The sequence below is a fragment of the Ornithorhynchus anatinus genome, chromosome 21 (genome assembly GCF_004115215.2).
Source record: "Ornithorhynchus anatinus isolate Pmale09 chromosome 21, mOrnAna1.pri.v4, whole genome shotgun sequence".
NCBI lineage: Eukaryota > Metazoa > Chordata > Mammalia > Monotremata > Ornithorhynchidae > Ornithorhynchus > Ornithorhynchus anatinus.
In genome coordinates, this window is record NC_041748.1 from 9256314 (window position 1) to 9271528 (window position 15215).

Here is a 15215-nt window from a genome sequence, read left to right on the forward strand (position 1 = left end):
TGCTTAGTATAGTGCTCTGCTCACAGTAAGCACTCAATAAATATGAATGAATGAATGAATGAATGAATGAGTTTCATGTTTGCACACTCCCCTTCAGGTGAATTTGACATCCAGTGAGGAAGATTCCAAAACAGATGTGGTGCTAAGTGGCTGTGCCAAGAGAAGCAGTATGGCCTAATGGGTAGAGCACAAGACTGGAAATCGAAGGACCTAGTTCTAATCCCGGCTCCACCAGGCCCATACTGTGTGACCCTGGGCAAGTCATTTAACTTCTCTGGGACTCAGTTCCCTCTTCTGCAAAATGGGGGTTTAAGACTGTGGCCCCCTGGTGGGACATGGACTGTGTCTGACCTGATAAGTTTGTAATTATAATAATAGTAATGGTATTTGTTAAGTGTTTACTATGTGCCAAGCACTGTTCTAAGCATGAAGGAGATACAAGGTAATCAGGTTGCCCCATGTGGGGTTCACAGTCTTAATCCCCATTTTATAGATGAGGGAACTGAGACACAGAGGAGTTAAGTGGCTTGCCCAAGGTCACACAGCAGACAAGTGGTGAAGCCGGGATTAGAACCCAGATCCTTCTGACTCCCAAACCCGTGCTATTTCCTCTAAGCCTTGCACCTACTCCAGTGCTTAGTACAGTGCCTGGAACATAGTAAGCACTTACCAAATACCATAAAAAAATAGATTTGTGAGAGTCCACGAGAGTCACGCTATAGCTCCCAAGCAGTGCCAAGGATTTGGCATTAAATGTCTCTGCTCCCAGTGGATTAGCAAAATGAACTGTACATTCCATCAGAACAATCACTACCGGGCCTGAGCCTCCATCCATCCCTCGCTCGCCCATCACATAGCCCCCGGGGAACAGCCCCTGCGTACAATGGTGGACATTGCCCTGAGGGAGCCTGCAAAAACAGGCACCACAAACCAACCCTCAGCTGTTCAAAAGGAAATCGATAAATGGATGGTCCTGAATTTTGTGGAATCAATCTATCAGTGGTATTTATTGAGTGCTTACCGTATGCCAAGTCCTGTACTAAGAACTTGGGAGAGTACAATAGAACATGTTCCCTGCAAGGGGCTTTCGGTTTTAGAAGGAAGACTACACAAGACTACAAATTTTCATATCTTGTTGACCTCTTGTAACCCTATCCCTGGTCCTCAGAAGCAAATGGAGTGTACACAAATTGGGTATTGAAGAGTGAACTTTGATTTGATTTTGAGTAATGGATGCTCAAGGGTGGGGAAATATTTCCTGTGTTGGTTGCTCCCAAGTGCTCATTCCAAATATCTAAAGACCGGAGGCACTCAGTGCATTGCTCCACACATGGTAGGAGCTCAATAAATGCTGTCAATAACAATGAGGCTATCACTCATCATCTGCTACTTACTACTTATCTATAGGTCCATTCCCAGAGGCACATTCAACAAATAAATCAACTACATCATCACTCAATCAATGATATTTATTGAGTTCTAAATGTATGCAGAACACTATACTATGCACTTGGGGGACTATGTTTCCTGTCCACAAGAAGCTTATGGCTTAGAGTCATCAACTGGAAAAAAGTCTGAGAAAATGTTCTATCCAAAAAGCCCAGTGCAATGGTGTAGCCATTGCAAACACTGTCACCTAGTAGTAGCAGTGTCCTAAAACAAGGATGTTAAGAGGGCAAAGGGATATAATAGAAGAAAGACAAGTTTTGCATGTCAAAATGTATCATGCCATGTGCACCCTTCAAACCCCAGAGTCAGGCTGAAAGCCCTAGGAATTCCGTCTAGAATTCTACTGCTGGAAGCACTCGAAAGGGGCTAAAGATGAGTGTCTTGAAAACACCTTTCTCTTAAACCATTTGATGGCAACAAAACACCACTTTAAATATTGGCAGCAGGAAGAAAAGAACTTAATTACTTGTGTAAATAAATCTATGGGTGAATAGTATTTCAAAATGGCATCCCTAGGTGGCTATTGGATTAAAATGCAGTTTTTCAGAGCTAAACGTTATTTGTATAAAAATTGGAATGTCTTAGAAGTTGGTGGAAAAGTGGACCTCCTAAAGCCAGACACTCAGGAATCCATCACATTTATGGGCATAACAAGTCTGTCGCTCTGGCTCAGGAGTACTCTCCCTCCATTTTAACTATTATATATTTAAGAAAAAAATCAGTTTACTTCCATTGGTTGCTACTGATGGGCCCCACGGAAGAGCAATCGTATGGGTTAGATCCATAGCTGTGATTTCAGGAGTACTCATCCAAAACATCACTTGATTTGTTCTCGGGAAACTGGAATACATGGCAAACAGAAGAAAGCCTCTACAGAGGTTTACGAGGCTCTTTAAGAACCCCGGTATCCCTCAAGCCTCAAAGGATTGAGCCATTTTTAGTCAATGGTGGTGCATAGAAAGATAACCTAGACCTGAGTAAGACAAAAAATGAAAATAAAATCAAACACAATCCAGTCCTCTAAGTCCGAGGCCTTAAAATTCCTGCAAAAGCTTAAGTACATATATTGATAAAGCATTCCTTTTCCCCAAACAGCAAGTGAACAGTAACATAAACAAAAACGGCCCATTTCCATAGTCTTTACTGGCCTTTACATCTATCTTCCTCTCTCTCCAAACAGGATACTTTCAGATAAGAAAAAAATGTTGGAGAGTATAAAAGTGCGGGGGTGGGGTGGAGGGTGGGGGACAGGAGGAGAGAGGCAAATGACTAGTTATAATTGCATTCAAACATTGTAAAAAAATGCAATTTAAAATTGCAAATAGCTTTTAGCCTGCATGTCCAAAAGGGCAATTTGTATCAGTTTTCAAACCTAGAGAGAACCAGGGCATGAGGCCTGCTGATAGGGTAGGTTGGTAATAAAAGGGTCTGGGGGCAAGTCACTTTTTGGGTTTGCCCCATGGAGAAGTGACTTCTTTATTGAAACCATTTAGCAATGATTTCCTCTCCTCATCACTTAGTATTTGATGGGAAGTGCTTACTACAGTGCTCGCCCTGCACACAATAAGCACTCAGTAAATACCAACGAATACATGAGGATTGAAAAAGCTCCTACAGCCAGTATAAACTGCGCTTTTCATTTTTCAGAAAGTCTCAGGGTACCATGGTCTGAATAAACTAATGTTATTAATGTCTGTCTCCCCCTGTAGACTGTAAGCTCATGTGAGCGGGGAAGGTGCCCATCAACTCTGTTGTATTGTATTCTTTCAAGTGCTCAATACAGTGCTCTACCCATAGTAAATACTCAATAAATGCAATCAAATGATTGATTGATCAAAGCAATTAGGTTTGCAAGCCCCACCATGCTAAATGAATGCATCCCAGAGCCCAAGAAAATGACAGTCTCAGGCCTGGATCTTGCCTGGGTTCATCCAAGGAATAAACTGAGGAAAGAGGCAAGAGTAGAACCCACAAGCCCTCACACCCTCTTATCTCCCTAGGCAAATACTGAGGTGATTCATTTAACTTGCTGTAGAAAAACTTGATTAAGAATAATCTCCAGCACTCTCCACTCCAGGCCTCAGATGAATGCTAGCCATCAATGGTCTTTATTAAACCCTTCCTGATTATTTTTCTCCCTAGGCAAGGGAGAATTGTCCTGAAGGTATGAGAGGGCTACCCCTTAGGGGTCAGAGTAGCATCTTATCTTTTTTCTCTTTATCTAGCCACAGCATCTAGAACAGGCAGGCACGTGCACACAAGGGAGATGTGCAATGTAACAATAGTCCCAACAACTTAGACATTCTTCCCTCCTTAACAGAAAAATAAGGTTTGGGTTTCAAAAAAGGTATGGGGTTGGGCTCTAAAAACTCTCATGTCACTATTTTCCCTATTCCCTCTGTCTCTTTCACTGGTGTATTGTGGTGCCCAGGAGTTACCATGGCTACATCTTAGGAAGATTCCATGCCCACCAAAAACTTTCTTGGAAAAAACTCCAGGGAAAATGAATCCAAAAGGTCCACCTAAGTGGATCTCAGTATGCAAAATTTCCTGTAAAAGAAAATTAGCTTAAAGGTGGATTGTGTCCATCTCCAGAATTATTTATGAAAACAGTATCTCTTTTTTTGAAAAAAAGTCTTCAAAAAAACTAAACATGGTATCTACATTTATGGACCATGAAGATTTTATTGTCAACATCATGGCTTGCCTATACTTTTTTGTGGTTCCTGCAATATTGGACAGGAAAAGGGTCTACCAACTCTATTATTATTGTACTCTCCCAAGCTCTTACTACAGTGCTCTATACCCAGTAAGTGCTCAATAAATACCACTGAAGAATCTATGCACAGCACAACATAATTAGCCAGTTCAGTAAGTTAAACAGTCCAGTTCAAGTGTTAGCAAGTCTTTGTTATTGACTGTGTAATTTCCAATGAAAGTGGCTCTGGGCTGCATACTACTGAGCATTAGAGATAGGGCTGGAATCATTTTGTAGTATTTGGGAGATCATAGTAACAATACATTTGGAATAAAAGGGAAGGGCTGGCAAACACTCAACACTTTTGGTCCCTTAGCATATTCTCCCACCCCGGGCCTAAAAGTGGCCCGGCCTCAAATTCCAGCCCATGACAGAGGGTGACATCCAGAGAATGCTACCGTTCTACCCTCTTCCCCTCCCCACAGCACTTGTGTATATATGTATATATTATTTATTACACTATTTACTTGATTAATGATTTGTATATATCTATGATTCTATCTATTTTGATGGTACTGATGCATGACTACTTGTTTTGTTTTGCTGTCTGTCTCCCCCTTTCAGACTGTGAGCCCGTTTTTGGGCAGGAACTATCTCTATCTGTTGCTGAATTGTACATTCCAAGCGCTAGTACAGTGCTCTGCACACAGTAAGCACTCAAAAAGATTGAATGAATGAATGAATGCATGAATGAATATCTTAGCAAGCTGATCTCTGAAGGGATGAAGACAAACCTGGCTGGAAGAGGAGGATCTGCCTTTCCAGCTACCAACCAGGAGGACCGGTGGTAAGCATAACGATATCTCTTGCTGTCCACAGGGACAATATCCATCAGGACGATGTACTTGGCTTCAGGATCCACTCCCGAAAAGGAAACCCGGATGGTGGGAAACATCCTCCTAAAATGGAGAGATCAGAACGATTGACGCACTTGATCCGGAGCTGAAATGGGGATTTCCGAAGCGATCCCTCAAAACCAGAAAACAATCTGGGATCCCCATTCCCTTTACACCCACTTAAAATATACCAAGCTTAGATCCAGGAAATCTCCCCAGGCACCACTCTCCCCTCCAAGCCTCAAATGGATGCTAGCCATCAACGGTGTTTATTAAGCCCTTCCTGTGTGTTTTTCTCCCTAGGCATGGGAGGACTGTCCTGAAGGTATGAGAGGGCTATCCTTTAGGGGTAAGATCTATGTGCTCTAGGTGTCAGAGGTACGCTTCGGTTAGGGAGACATACTCCCTAGTGTGAGCAGTGATATAGCTGTTTATTTTTATAATGTCATGAGTTTGAATCCCAGCTCTGCCATTTGTCAGCTGTGTGACTGTGGGCAAGTCACTTAACTTCTCTGTGCCTCAGTTACCTCATCTGTAAAATGGGGATTAACTGTGAGCCTCACGTGGGACACCCTGATTACCCTGTATCTACCCCAGCGCTTAGAACAGTACTTGGCACATAGTAAGTGCTTAACAAATACCAACATAATAATAATAACATAATAATAATGGTATTTGTTAAGCGCTTACTATGCACCAGACACTGAAGTAATCTCTGGGATAAATCCAGGATAATCAGGTTGGACATAGTCCATGTCCTACAAGGAGCTCATAGTCTTAATCCCCATTTTACTGGTGAGGGAACTGAGAAGTGTAGTGATCTGCCCAAGGTCACACAGCAGACAGGCAGCAGAGCAGAGATTAGAACCCATTTCCTCTAGCTTCCAGGCCTGTGCTCTTTCCTCTAGGCAATGCCGCTTCTCATCTGTTACTAGGCAATAATAATAATAATGGTATTTGTTAAGCACTTACTCTGTGCAAAGAACTCTTCTAAGCGCTCGGGGGGGGGGGGGGGTACAAGGTGATCAGGCTGCCCCAAGTGGGGCTCACAGTCTTAATCCCCATTTTACACCTGAGGGAAATAAGGCACAGAGAAGTGAAGTGACTTGCCCAAAGTCACACAGCTAACAATTGGCAGACCCAGGATTAGAACCCAGGACCTCTGACTTCCAAGCCCGTGCTCTTTCCACACTGCTTCTCTAAGGTGTCCTTCATACTGCCTCTTCTCTCCTCCGCTAAGACTGTGAGCAATGAGATACAAGATCTGTATCAAATCTGATAATCTTGGATCTACCCCAATTCTTACTTGACACATTGCAAGCACTTAATAAATAACACTAATATTATTATTACCATTATCTACTTATGTACATAGCTGTAATTTATTTATTTATTTTAATGTCTGTCTCCCCCTCTAGACTGTGAACTCCTTATGGGCAGGCAAAATGACAACCAACTCTATAGTATTGTGCTCTCCCAAACAGTACAGTGCTCTGTACACAGTAAGCACCCAATAAATACCATCGATCGATTGATTGATTATTAGCGAGTACTCGAAACCTAGAAAAATCCAGGCCAACGCTACTGAGCAGTCCTGAAAAGGTTTGCAAATGACTATTTGGGGCAGTGAGCATTGGCTGGCCTTGGGTGAGACTGTCATCTGTAAGGGAAGCCAGGGAGAGTTAGTCTGGCCTTTCCCCACCCAGTTCTGCCCTTCCAGCTGGGCTTTGCAGGCAGGAGACACCCAATCAATTCAGCAGCCTGCCTGCCTGATCTCATGGTCTATCTGCCTGCACAGCTGCCCTCCTGTACTCACCTGCCTGCTCTCATGGTCTAACTGGCAACTGTTGATGCAACAGTACACCTACAGGAACAACCCATCTTCACTAACTGCCCACCCAGCCTCTACTTGGCAGGAGCCGTGACCCGGATGCAGAGTGGCTGCGGGAGGGGATCAGGAAGGGGAGGGCAACTCGAGCATGCTACCACACCCCTGTGGGGCTGATCACCAGTGGGGGGGAAAGAGTGGGATCCTCTCAGCTCGACATGACCATCTACACTCCCTCCTCACTCCTACTCCCCACAGTGACCCTGGCAGCCCTCCCACCCATCTCTTAAAGCTCTGGGGCTACCGGGACTGAAAAGGCGTTATAGAAGGGTGGACCCTGAACTCTCCAATGTATATTATAAAGGAGTTCTGATCAGGGTGACCAGCAGCTGCTACCCTTCTTCCTCTTCCCTTCTTCTCCACCACATGTCAGCTGTGTGACTTTGGGCAAGTCACTTAACTTCTCTGAGCCCCAGTTACCTCATCTGTAAAATGTGGATTAAGACTGTGAGCCCCACGTGGGACAAACTGATTACCTTATATCCTTCCCAGGGCTTGACACAGAATAAGCACTTAAATAATACCATCATCATCATTGTTATTATTATGAGGAAGCTGAGTCACAGAGAGGTTAAGGGACTCAGCCAAGATCACACAGCAGACCAGTGTGGGCAGAAGCAGAGGGTAAGGCGAGAAGGTGCCCTGAATTTCCCTTCCCTCCATCGCCCTAGATTGGGGGAGGGGGCCTCCTGTGGGTTGGGCTGAATAGGGGGGCCAGAGCCAGGCGTTGCCCCCTGCAACTTGGCTCCAGTGCAGTCGGGGGGAGGAGGGAGGGATGAGCCCCTCCTTCCCTCTCCCCTCACACCCCACCCCACCTTCTCTGGCCCCGATCCCCCTGACTGTTTCTGCCTCTTCTGTCTTGGAGATTAGAACCCATGTATGAGTGGGAGGGGGCTGCAGTGGGGGAGTTTGCGTGCAGCTGCGTGTGTGTGTGTGTGTGCCTCTGTGGTCCTGTGCGTGGCCTGTGTCTTTGTGTACACGCCCGTGGATCTTTTATGGGTGTGTATGTGTGTGCGTGTGTCCATCAGGACAGACGAAGCCAGGGAAAGCTGAGCCCATCCCCATCGTGTCCGAAGCGGGAAAGGGGAGGTCGACTGCCTCCGAGGAGATCCCCGCCCCCGATCAAACCAAGATGCCTCCAGCCGCGACGGCTCTCTCCGAATGCGGCTCCCGCGCCTGGCACCCCGCAGGCTCCCGGTGCCCTCCGGTACCCCTGCGCCTGGCAACCCGCAGGCCCCTGGTGACCCCCCGGGGCCTTCCGATGCCCCCACGCTCCCGCGCCCGGCACCCCGCAAGCAGGTCCCCCACCCGAGGTGGGCCAGCGCTACCTCCCGGACTTGGTGATGATCATCTCGGTGCCCAACTCGTGGAACTTGTCCCACAGCTCCTTGGTCTCCAGGCTGCAGCCGATCCGGGCCATCTCCTCGCTGGGCACGGCGGGGGCGGCGGGGATGAGGGGTTCGGTGCGGGGCGCGGAGGGGCTGCCGCCCCCGGCCCCGGCCCCGGCTGGGACCCCAGGGCCGCCCGGGCCGCCCGGGCCGCCGCCGAAGTCCAGGCCTCCGCGCGGGTCCAGGCCGGGCAGGTCGCCCAGGGACTGGGCGCAGGAGGATTTCTCCACGAATTGTTCTGGGGGACGGGTGGGGGAAAGAGAGAAACAGCGCTCAGAGAGCGGCCGAGACGCAGAAAGCCCCCTCGCCCCTGAAGCCCAAACCGGAGCCACACCGCCCGCTAGTTCTTATGGTTATTATGGTATTTCCCAAGCGCTTACTATGTGCTGGGCGCCGTAATAATAATAACAATGTTGGTATTTGTTAAGCGCTTACTATGTGCCGAGAACCGGACTAGGCGCTGGGGTAGATACAGGATATTCAGTTTGTCCCACATGAGGCTCACAGTCTTAATCCCCATTTTACAGATGAGGGAACTGAGGCACCGAGAAGTTAGGTGACTTGCCCAAAGTCACATAGCTGACGGGTGGCAGAGCCGGGATTAGAACCCTTGACCTCTGACTTCGAGGCCCGTGCTCTTTCCACTGAGCCACGCTGCCGTACCGAGAGCGCTGCGGTGGATACAAGCAAGGCGGGTTGGACGCAGTCCCCGTCCCACGGGGGGGCTCACGGTCTCAACCCCATTTTACAGATGAGGGAACTGAGGCCCGGAGAAGTGAAGCGACTTGCCCAGGGTCACACGGCGGACAAGTGGCGGAGTCAGGATTAGAAGGCACGACACCCTGACTCCCAGGCCCCGGGCTCTAGCCACCGCGTCATGCTGCTTCTCGACCGTTTGTGGGCAGGGATGAGTCGTTCTCTCCCTAGCGCTTAGTCCAGCGATCTGCACACAGTAAGCGTTCAATAAACGCGATTGACTAAATACGATTGACTTGATTCCCCCCGTTCCCTCAGGCCCCGCTGACCCCTGCCCCCAGGGATCCCTCCCCCGACACTGTGCAGGTGACCCAGGAGGGCCGGGCCCCTGGGCAGCCACCCTGGGCAGTGACCCCTGGGCAGTCAGTGACCCCTGGGCCGGGTCCCGGCCCGAGACTCGGTCCCAGGTAGGTCTGGGTGCGGGGCTCCCTCCTCGCCCCGGCCGAAGCCAGGCGGGCAGAGTCCCGGGAGGAGGCCGACACCCCCCCACCACCGGGGACCCCGACCACCTCCCCATCCTCTAGCCCGAAGAACCGGGGATCTCAGCCCCACTGGTCACCGAGGACCCAGGCATCCCGGCTCCGAAACCTCGCTCCGAAACACTCGAGGGCCCGGCTTGGATGAGCGCGGGGTGGGAAGATCGACGTGTGATGGGATGGGGAAGGCGGGTGTGCGGGGATGGAGAGATGGGGGTGTGCGGAGATGGAGAGATCAGAGTGTGTCCAGTCACTCTAGACTGTAAACTCGTTTGTGCAGGGAATATGACTTTACTCTTGCATTGTATTGTCCCGAGTGCTTAGTAGAGTGCTCTGCACATAGTAAGAGCTCAATATATATGACTGAATGAACGAATGAATAGGGAGATGGAGGTGAGCGGGGATGGAGAGATGAGGGTGTGCGAGGATTGGAAGGTGGGGATGTGCGGACATTGGGAGATGGGGGTGAGTGGAGATGAAGAGATGGAGGTGTTTAGGAATGGGGAAATCAGAGTGTGTACAGTCACTCTAGACTGTAATCTCGTTGTGGGCAGGGAATGTGTCTTTATTGTTATAGTGTACTCTCCCGAGTGCTTAGTACAGTGATCTGCACATAATAAGCTTTCAATAAATACGATTGAATGAACGGATGAATGGGTAGGTAGGGGTGAGCGGGGATGGAGAGATAATGGTGTGCAGGGATGGAGACAAGGGGGTGTGCCGGGATGGAGACATGGGAATGTGCGGGGATGGAGAAATGGGGGTGTGCGGGGATGGGGAGATGCGAGAGTGCGGGGATGGAGAGATGGGGGTGCGTGCAGGGATGGGGAGATGGGAGCGTGTAGGAACGGGCAGTTGGAAAGGGTGGACGGGAAGCAACACCCGGGCTGCCTCCCGTTTCTTTCTCCCGGGAACGAAATTGGGAATCCATTCAGGTCGGGAGGCGGGCAGGCTGGTGCCTGGCTTGGTTCAGGGCGGAATTCCGCTATCTCAAACCAACGAAAGAGACGAGGCGGTTTCTGCGTTTCAAAGCCCGGTCCCGCCCGGCCCCGCCGCCCAGACGGGCAGGTGGGGATAAAAGGGGGTGTCCGGTGGCGCGAACGGGGGCACGGTTTGGGGGGGCTCCGGTGTCTGAGGCTCGGTCTCCGGCTCTGCCTCTGTTCTCCGTGCCCTCTCCGGACCTGATCAGAACGGCCGGCGGAGCCCCCGGCGCCGTGCCTTGGAAACCAAGCTCCCACCCGAGACGCCCAGGACCCGGCCTCGCCACGGAAAGCAGGGAACCGGGGGCTTCGAAAGAATTTCGAAAGAACGAAAAAGAGAGAGATCCCAGTCGAGTCGAGCCGAACCGAGCCGGAGGGTAGAAAGCTGCCGCAGACCAGGGTCCGCAAGGGCCTCGCCCCTCCGCCCTCAGACAGCGACCCTATTGGGCGACTTCATTCCCAAGATTTCCCTTTTCCTTTCAGGGAGAGGGGGACGCGGCCCGGCCCGCTCCAAGCGGGGCGTCGGCAATAGAGTCGGGCCGGGGAAGAGGACAGCCGGTCGCCATCGGGCCCTGTCGGCTTAGTTCGCCAAATTTCCAGGCTCGGGATTAGGAAGGAAAGAAAGCAGGAAAGAAAACTAGTATGATAGCGAGAAAGAAAGAACGAAAAACAAACAAAAAAATAAAATAAAGAGAAACGAAGGTACAGAGGAAAAGAGAAAGCGAGATAGAAACAAGAAAGAAAAGAAAAAGGAGACAGAAGAAAAATGTGGGAGAAAAAGAAAAAAGGTGAAAGAAAGAAATAAAGGAGGCGTGAGAAAAAAAAGACAGAAATAAGAAGAAGAAATACAGAAAAAGTAAAGGAAGAAAAAACTATAGGAAGAAATACAGGAAGTAAGCAAGATTGCAAAGTAAATAAAGAAGGAGAGAAAGAAATAGTAAAGAGAGAGAGAGAAAGAGAGAAAGAAAGGCGATGAGCAAAAATTTACAGAAAAACAATAAAGAAGAGAAAAAAGAAAAATTGAAGGAGGAAAGAGGAAGGGAAAAAACACATCAGATTTTAGTCGTTGCTAACTTGGAAACAGTTGGTTCTGCAGAGGGTTCCCCAAGAAAAATGTCGGGCAGGCAGGCGCTGTCTTAAACCCCACTTGTGGCCGGATCGGCGGGGCGGGGGTCTGAGAAACGCCATCCCGGACTTGCCGTTTCGGAAGCCCCCGGTTCTCCATAGGTGGAAAAGATCGTTAAATAAACGTTGTAACGAAAAGTCGAGTAATTTCCCCAAGAGGTCCTTGTTTAAAGTCCCCACGAGGTAGGAGGGAAGGGGGACTGGACCCAGGTCGGCCTGAGCGGGCACCTAGGGGCCGGGTTGGACTGGCCTGGGAACTAGCAATGGTGCCGGGGCTGGGCCGGGGCCGGGACTGGGCTGGGATCGGAGTTGGGCTAGGGGAGGGCTGGGGAGCAGCCGAGAAAAGGGTTTCCGAGAGAAACCGCGTTGTTTTCCAGCGAAACCCAACAAATGGGCATTGCGTCGGACCTGGGCATGTATTTCCAGAAACAACGAAAACACGATCGGACGAAATTTCGTTCGTGTTCACTCCATATCTGGACCCGAGCGATCGCAGGTCCCGAAAGTTGTCTGGGGGAGCCAGGCGGCCCCACAGCCCGTCCGACAGCCCGTCCGACAGCCCGTCCGACAGCCCGTCCGACAGGCGCGGCGGCAGCGGAGCCGAGAGCAGGGAAGATGCCGGGGGAGGTTCCGCCTGGAAGGAAACTGATGCTTCGGTCTCTAAGACCGGCTGAGCCCGGCGGGCTGCGGCTGTCGAAGCCCCAATCTTCGAGGCACAGGAGCGGGGTCTCTCGCGGGGCACCTCTAATTTGTAGCCCTCAAATCTGTCCCTGGCCAGCCCGGACGGCTCCGAGGGCCCGAGAAGGCAGATGGACACAGACTGATGGAGGGGTATCTGGCTAGGCGGATGGACGGATGGAGGAACGGATGGATAGACGGAAGGACGGCTGGATGGATGAACGATGAACGGATGGATGGTGGGGTGGACGGACGGATGGATGAAATGATGGAGAGAAGGACAGACACGTGATGGAACTCGCCGGCCGCTGTAAGCCAAGGATGAAAGGCGGAAGGCTGAACGGCCGGACAGGCGAAGGGCGAACGGGCGGACGGGTAGACAGACGGACGGACAGACCGACGGACAGGCAGCTGCCGCTTACCCAGAGGTTTGATGGTGCTGTCGGGGGTCTCCTTGTCCCTGGAGCCGCCGCTGGCCATGAGCGCGGCGATGGAGAAGGCGTTGGCCCGGGAGGACAGCTGGGGCTTGGGCGACGCCGTGTACTCCATGGCCCAGGAAAGCCTCCGGGGGGAGGTGCGGCGGAGGTCCGGGAGGGGTCCGGGAGGGGTCCGGGGGGGCCCGGGTGCTCAGAGCCGCCCCGCTGCTGCCGCGCCCTGGCCCTGCGGGAGCTTAAGGCCGGACGGGCAGCCGGGCCCCGAGGGCAGCGCCCAGCCGGTGGAGGGGCAGCCGGCGGAGGGGATCCGGGGGTCCTGCCCGGCCGGACCGGGGAGCGGGAGTCGCGCTAGCCCCGCGGGGCATCCAGAGTGCGCCACCCGGCCGGACGGCACGGCGAGGGCCGGACCGGGGGACCGGACCGGGGGCCGGAGAGCGCGGGGCTGCCGAGGGCCGCAGGGCCGAGGGCCGGAGGGCCGGAGGGCCGGAGGGCGGGCGCACTGAGGGGACCCACACTGCGCCCGGGCGCAGTTCTCCGTCCCCTTAATTTGCCGGCGGGGGCGGCGGCGGCGGAGACCCCTTCGGCCCAGCCAGTCAGCGCCGGGCGACGTCACCGCTTCCTGCTCCGCCGGGGGCGGGGGCCGGGGGATGGGGACCGGGGGACGGGGGGCCCGTCCTGGAGCTTTAAATCCCTGCCCTGCCTCTCCGGGCCCCGCCCCGGGGGAGGGGGTTGCAGCCGGAGATTGAGAGGGCCCCCTCCTCCTGCCCTGCCCTGAGGGTCCGGGGATAACAGGGAAGGCTCCGGGCCAGGAAGGCCCCCTGCGTTTGAGGGAGCCAAACGGGAACCTGTCGAGGACAAGGATCTAATCGGCAGGAATAGGTCTCTGTCTCCCTGCGGCTCTGTCTCCCCGCGTCTCTATCTGTCGCTCCCCTTCCCATCCCCTAGAGGCTCGGAGCCTGGAGCATCTCTACTGACCCGCTCGCTCTCAGGCCGCACTGTTTGCTATTTCGGACGGACTCTTCCCCCGCGTCCCCTCAACCTCTCTCCAAACTGTTTCAATCGTGCCTTCCTTCTCCCAGATTCCCGGCGACCGCCACAATTATCTACACAAACCTAGTTAGATATGGCATTAGTAAGTGCTCACCATGTGTTGTGCGCGCTGTGCTAAATACTCCCCCTCCCTGGTCGACTCCTTGAGGGCCGCGTAGACGTGGACTAGAAGGGTCGGGGGACCGCACCGCCGTGGAGAATGAGGCAGAGAGTAGGGGGGAGTCTCGGGTCATGAGGGGGCGCAGGGAGAGCAGACCCACAGCAGGAAACTCGAGGGGGACTGTTGGCTCCAGCCTTGGCCCTGCCCGACTCCCGGGAGGGCCGTGTCAGTGATGCAGAAAATGCCGTCCCGGGGCACCCTGGGCGTGGGACAACGGCCAGGGGTCTTCGCCACGCCTGGGGGCCAAGGGGTGGTGGTGGGAGTCCCACGCAGGTGTCTGGGGGGAAACCCGGGGCGAGGGCGGTATTTGCCGTTACCTCTTCCCCCCTGAAAGGCAACGCTACCCCCTTTCCCTGTCGGACCCCGCCCGGCCCCACGTTGTTCCCCGAGCTGGGATTCATTCATTCATTCATTCATTCATTCAATCGTATTTATTGAGCGCTTACTGTGTGCAGACCACCGGACTAAGCGCTTGGAAAGCACAATTCGGCCACAGATAGAGACCATCCCTACCCAACAACGGGCTCACAGTCTAGAAGGGGGAAGAGAGACAACAAACAAAACAGACAGGCATCAGTACCATTAGTATCGCCTCTGTGCCCCCCACTCCACCCCATTCTTCGCTTCTTTGGGCCGGGGGGAGGGGAGGAGGGCTGTGGGACGAACCGGGCTGGACTGGGGCGGGATCGGGGCTGACCCAAGGCTAGAACCGGGCTGGTCCTTGCCATTGCCTGGCGCCGGAAGCGAAGTCAGAACGGGACGCGATCCTAGTCCTTGGCGACGGCGAGCTCCCCTGCTCTGTCTAAGGCCTGATCCGGTCCAGCCCCTGGCGTGGGAGACTCCGGCCGGCCGGGAGCGAGCCAGAGGGGCCAGGGGTCCTCAGGCCTCGGGGGGGATGGAGGCAAGGGGGCGGGGAAAGAGGGGGAGGCAAGGAAGCCTCCCGGAGTCCGGGCTGGCGGGGATGGAAGTCCTTGGGGAGGGATGAGCCTAAATGCGGCCTGGACAAGGGGAGGGAGCGGGGACCCCCATCCCACTGGCCCTCGAGAAATTCCTATCTTCGGCCCTCGAAAAACTGGGAAACGAGAAAAGAGGGCGCGGAATCGCCCCAAACCACCCCCACCAGCCGCGAGGAGGCAGGTGTAGCCGCAGAGATCTCTCCGGAACCCCGAGAGCGTTTGGGATCCGGGGTCCTAGCTGGTTTCCCCGGGTCCGAAGTCAAAACAGGTCCGCGCGGTAG

General features: G+C 52.9%; 1 protein-coding gene across 1 annotated transcript in view; it reads right to left on the minus strand.

The window, feature by feature from the left end:
- The window catches only part of TBX20 (T-box transcription factor 20), a 69284-nt gene extending 56095 nt beyond the window's left edge, over positions 1-13189 (minus strand). Inside the window, exons 1-3 of the mRNA XM_029049433.1 lie at positions 12757-13189; positions 8260-8557; positions 4942-5106 (exon numbers count right to left, since the gene is read on the minus strand). Of these exons, the coding sequence (XP_028905266.1) occupies positions 4942-5106; positions 8260-8557; positions 12757-12883 (590 nt within the window). The 5' untranslated portion in view covers positions 12884-13189. The remainder of the gene's footprint in view (positions 1-4941; positions 5107-8259; positions 8558-12756) is intronic.
- Positions 13190-15215: the final 2026 nt, after the last annotated feature.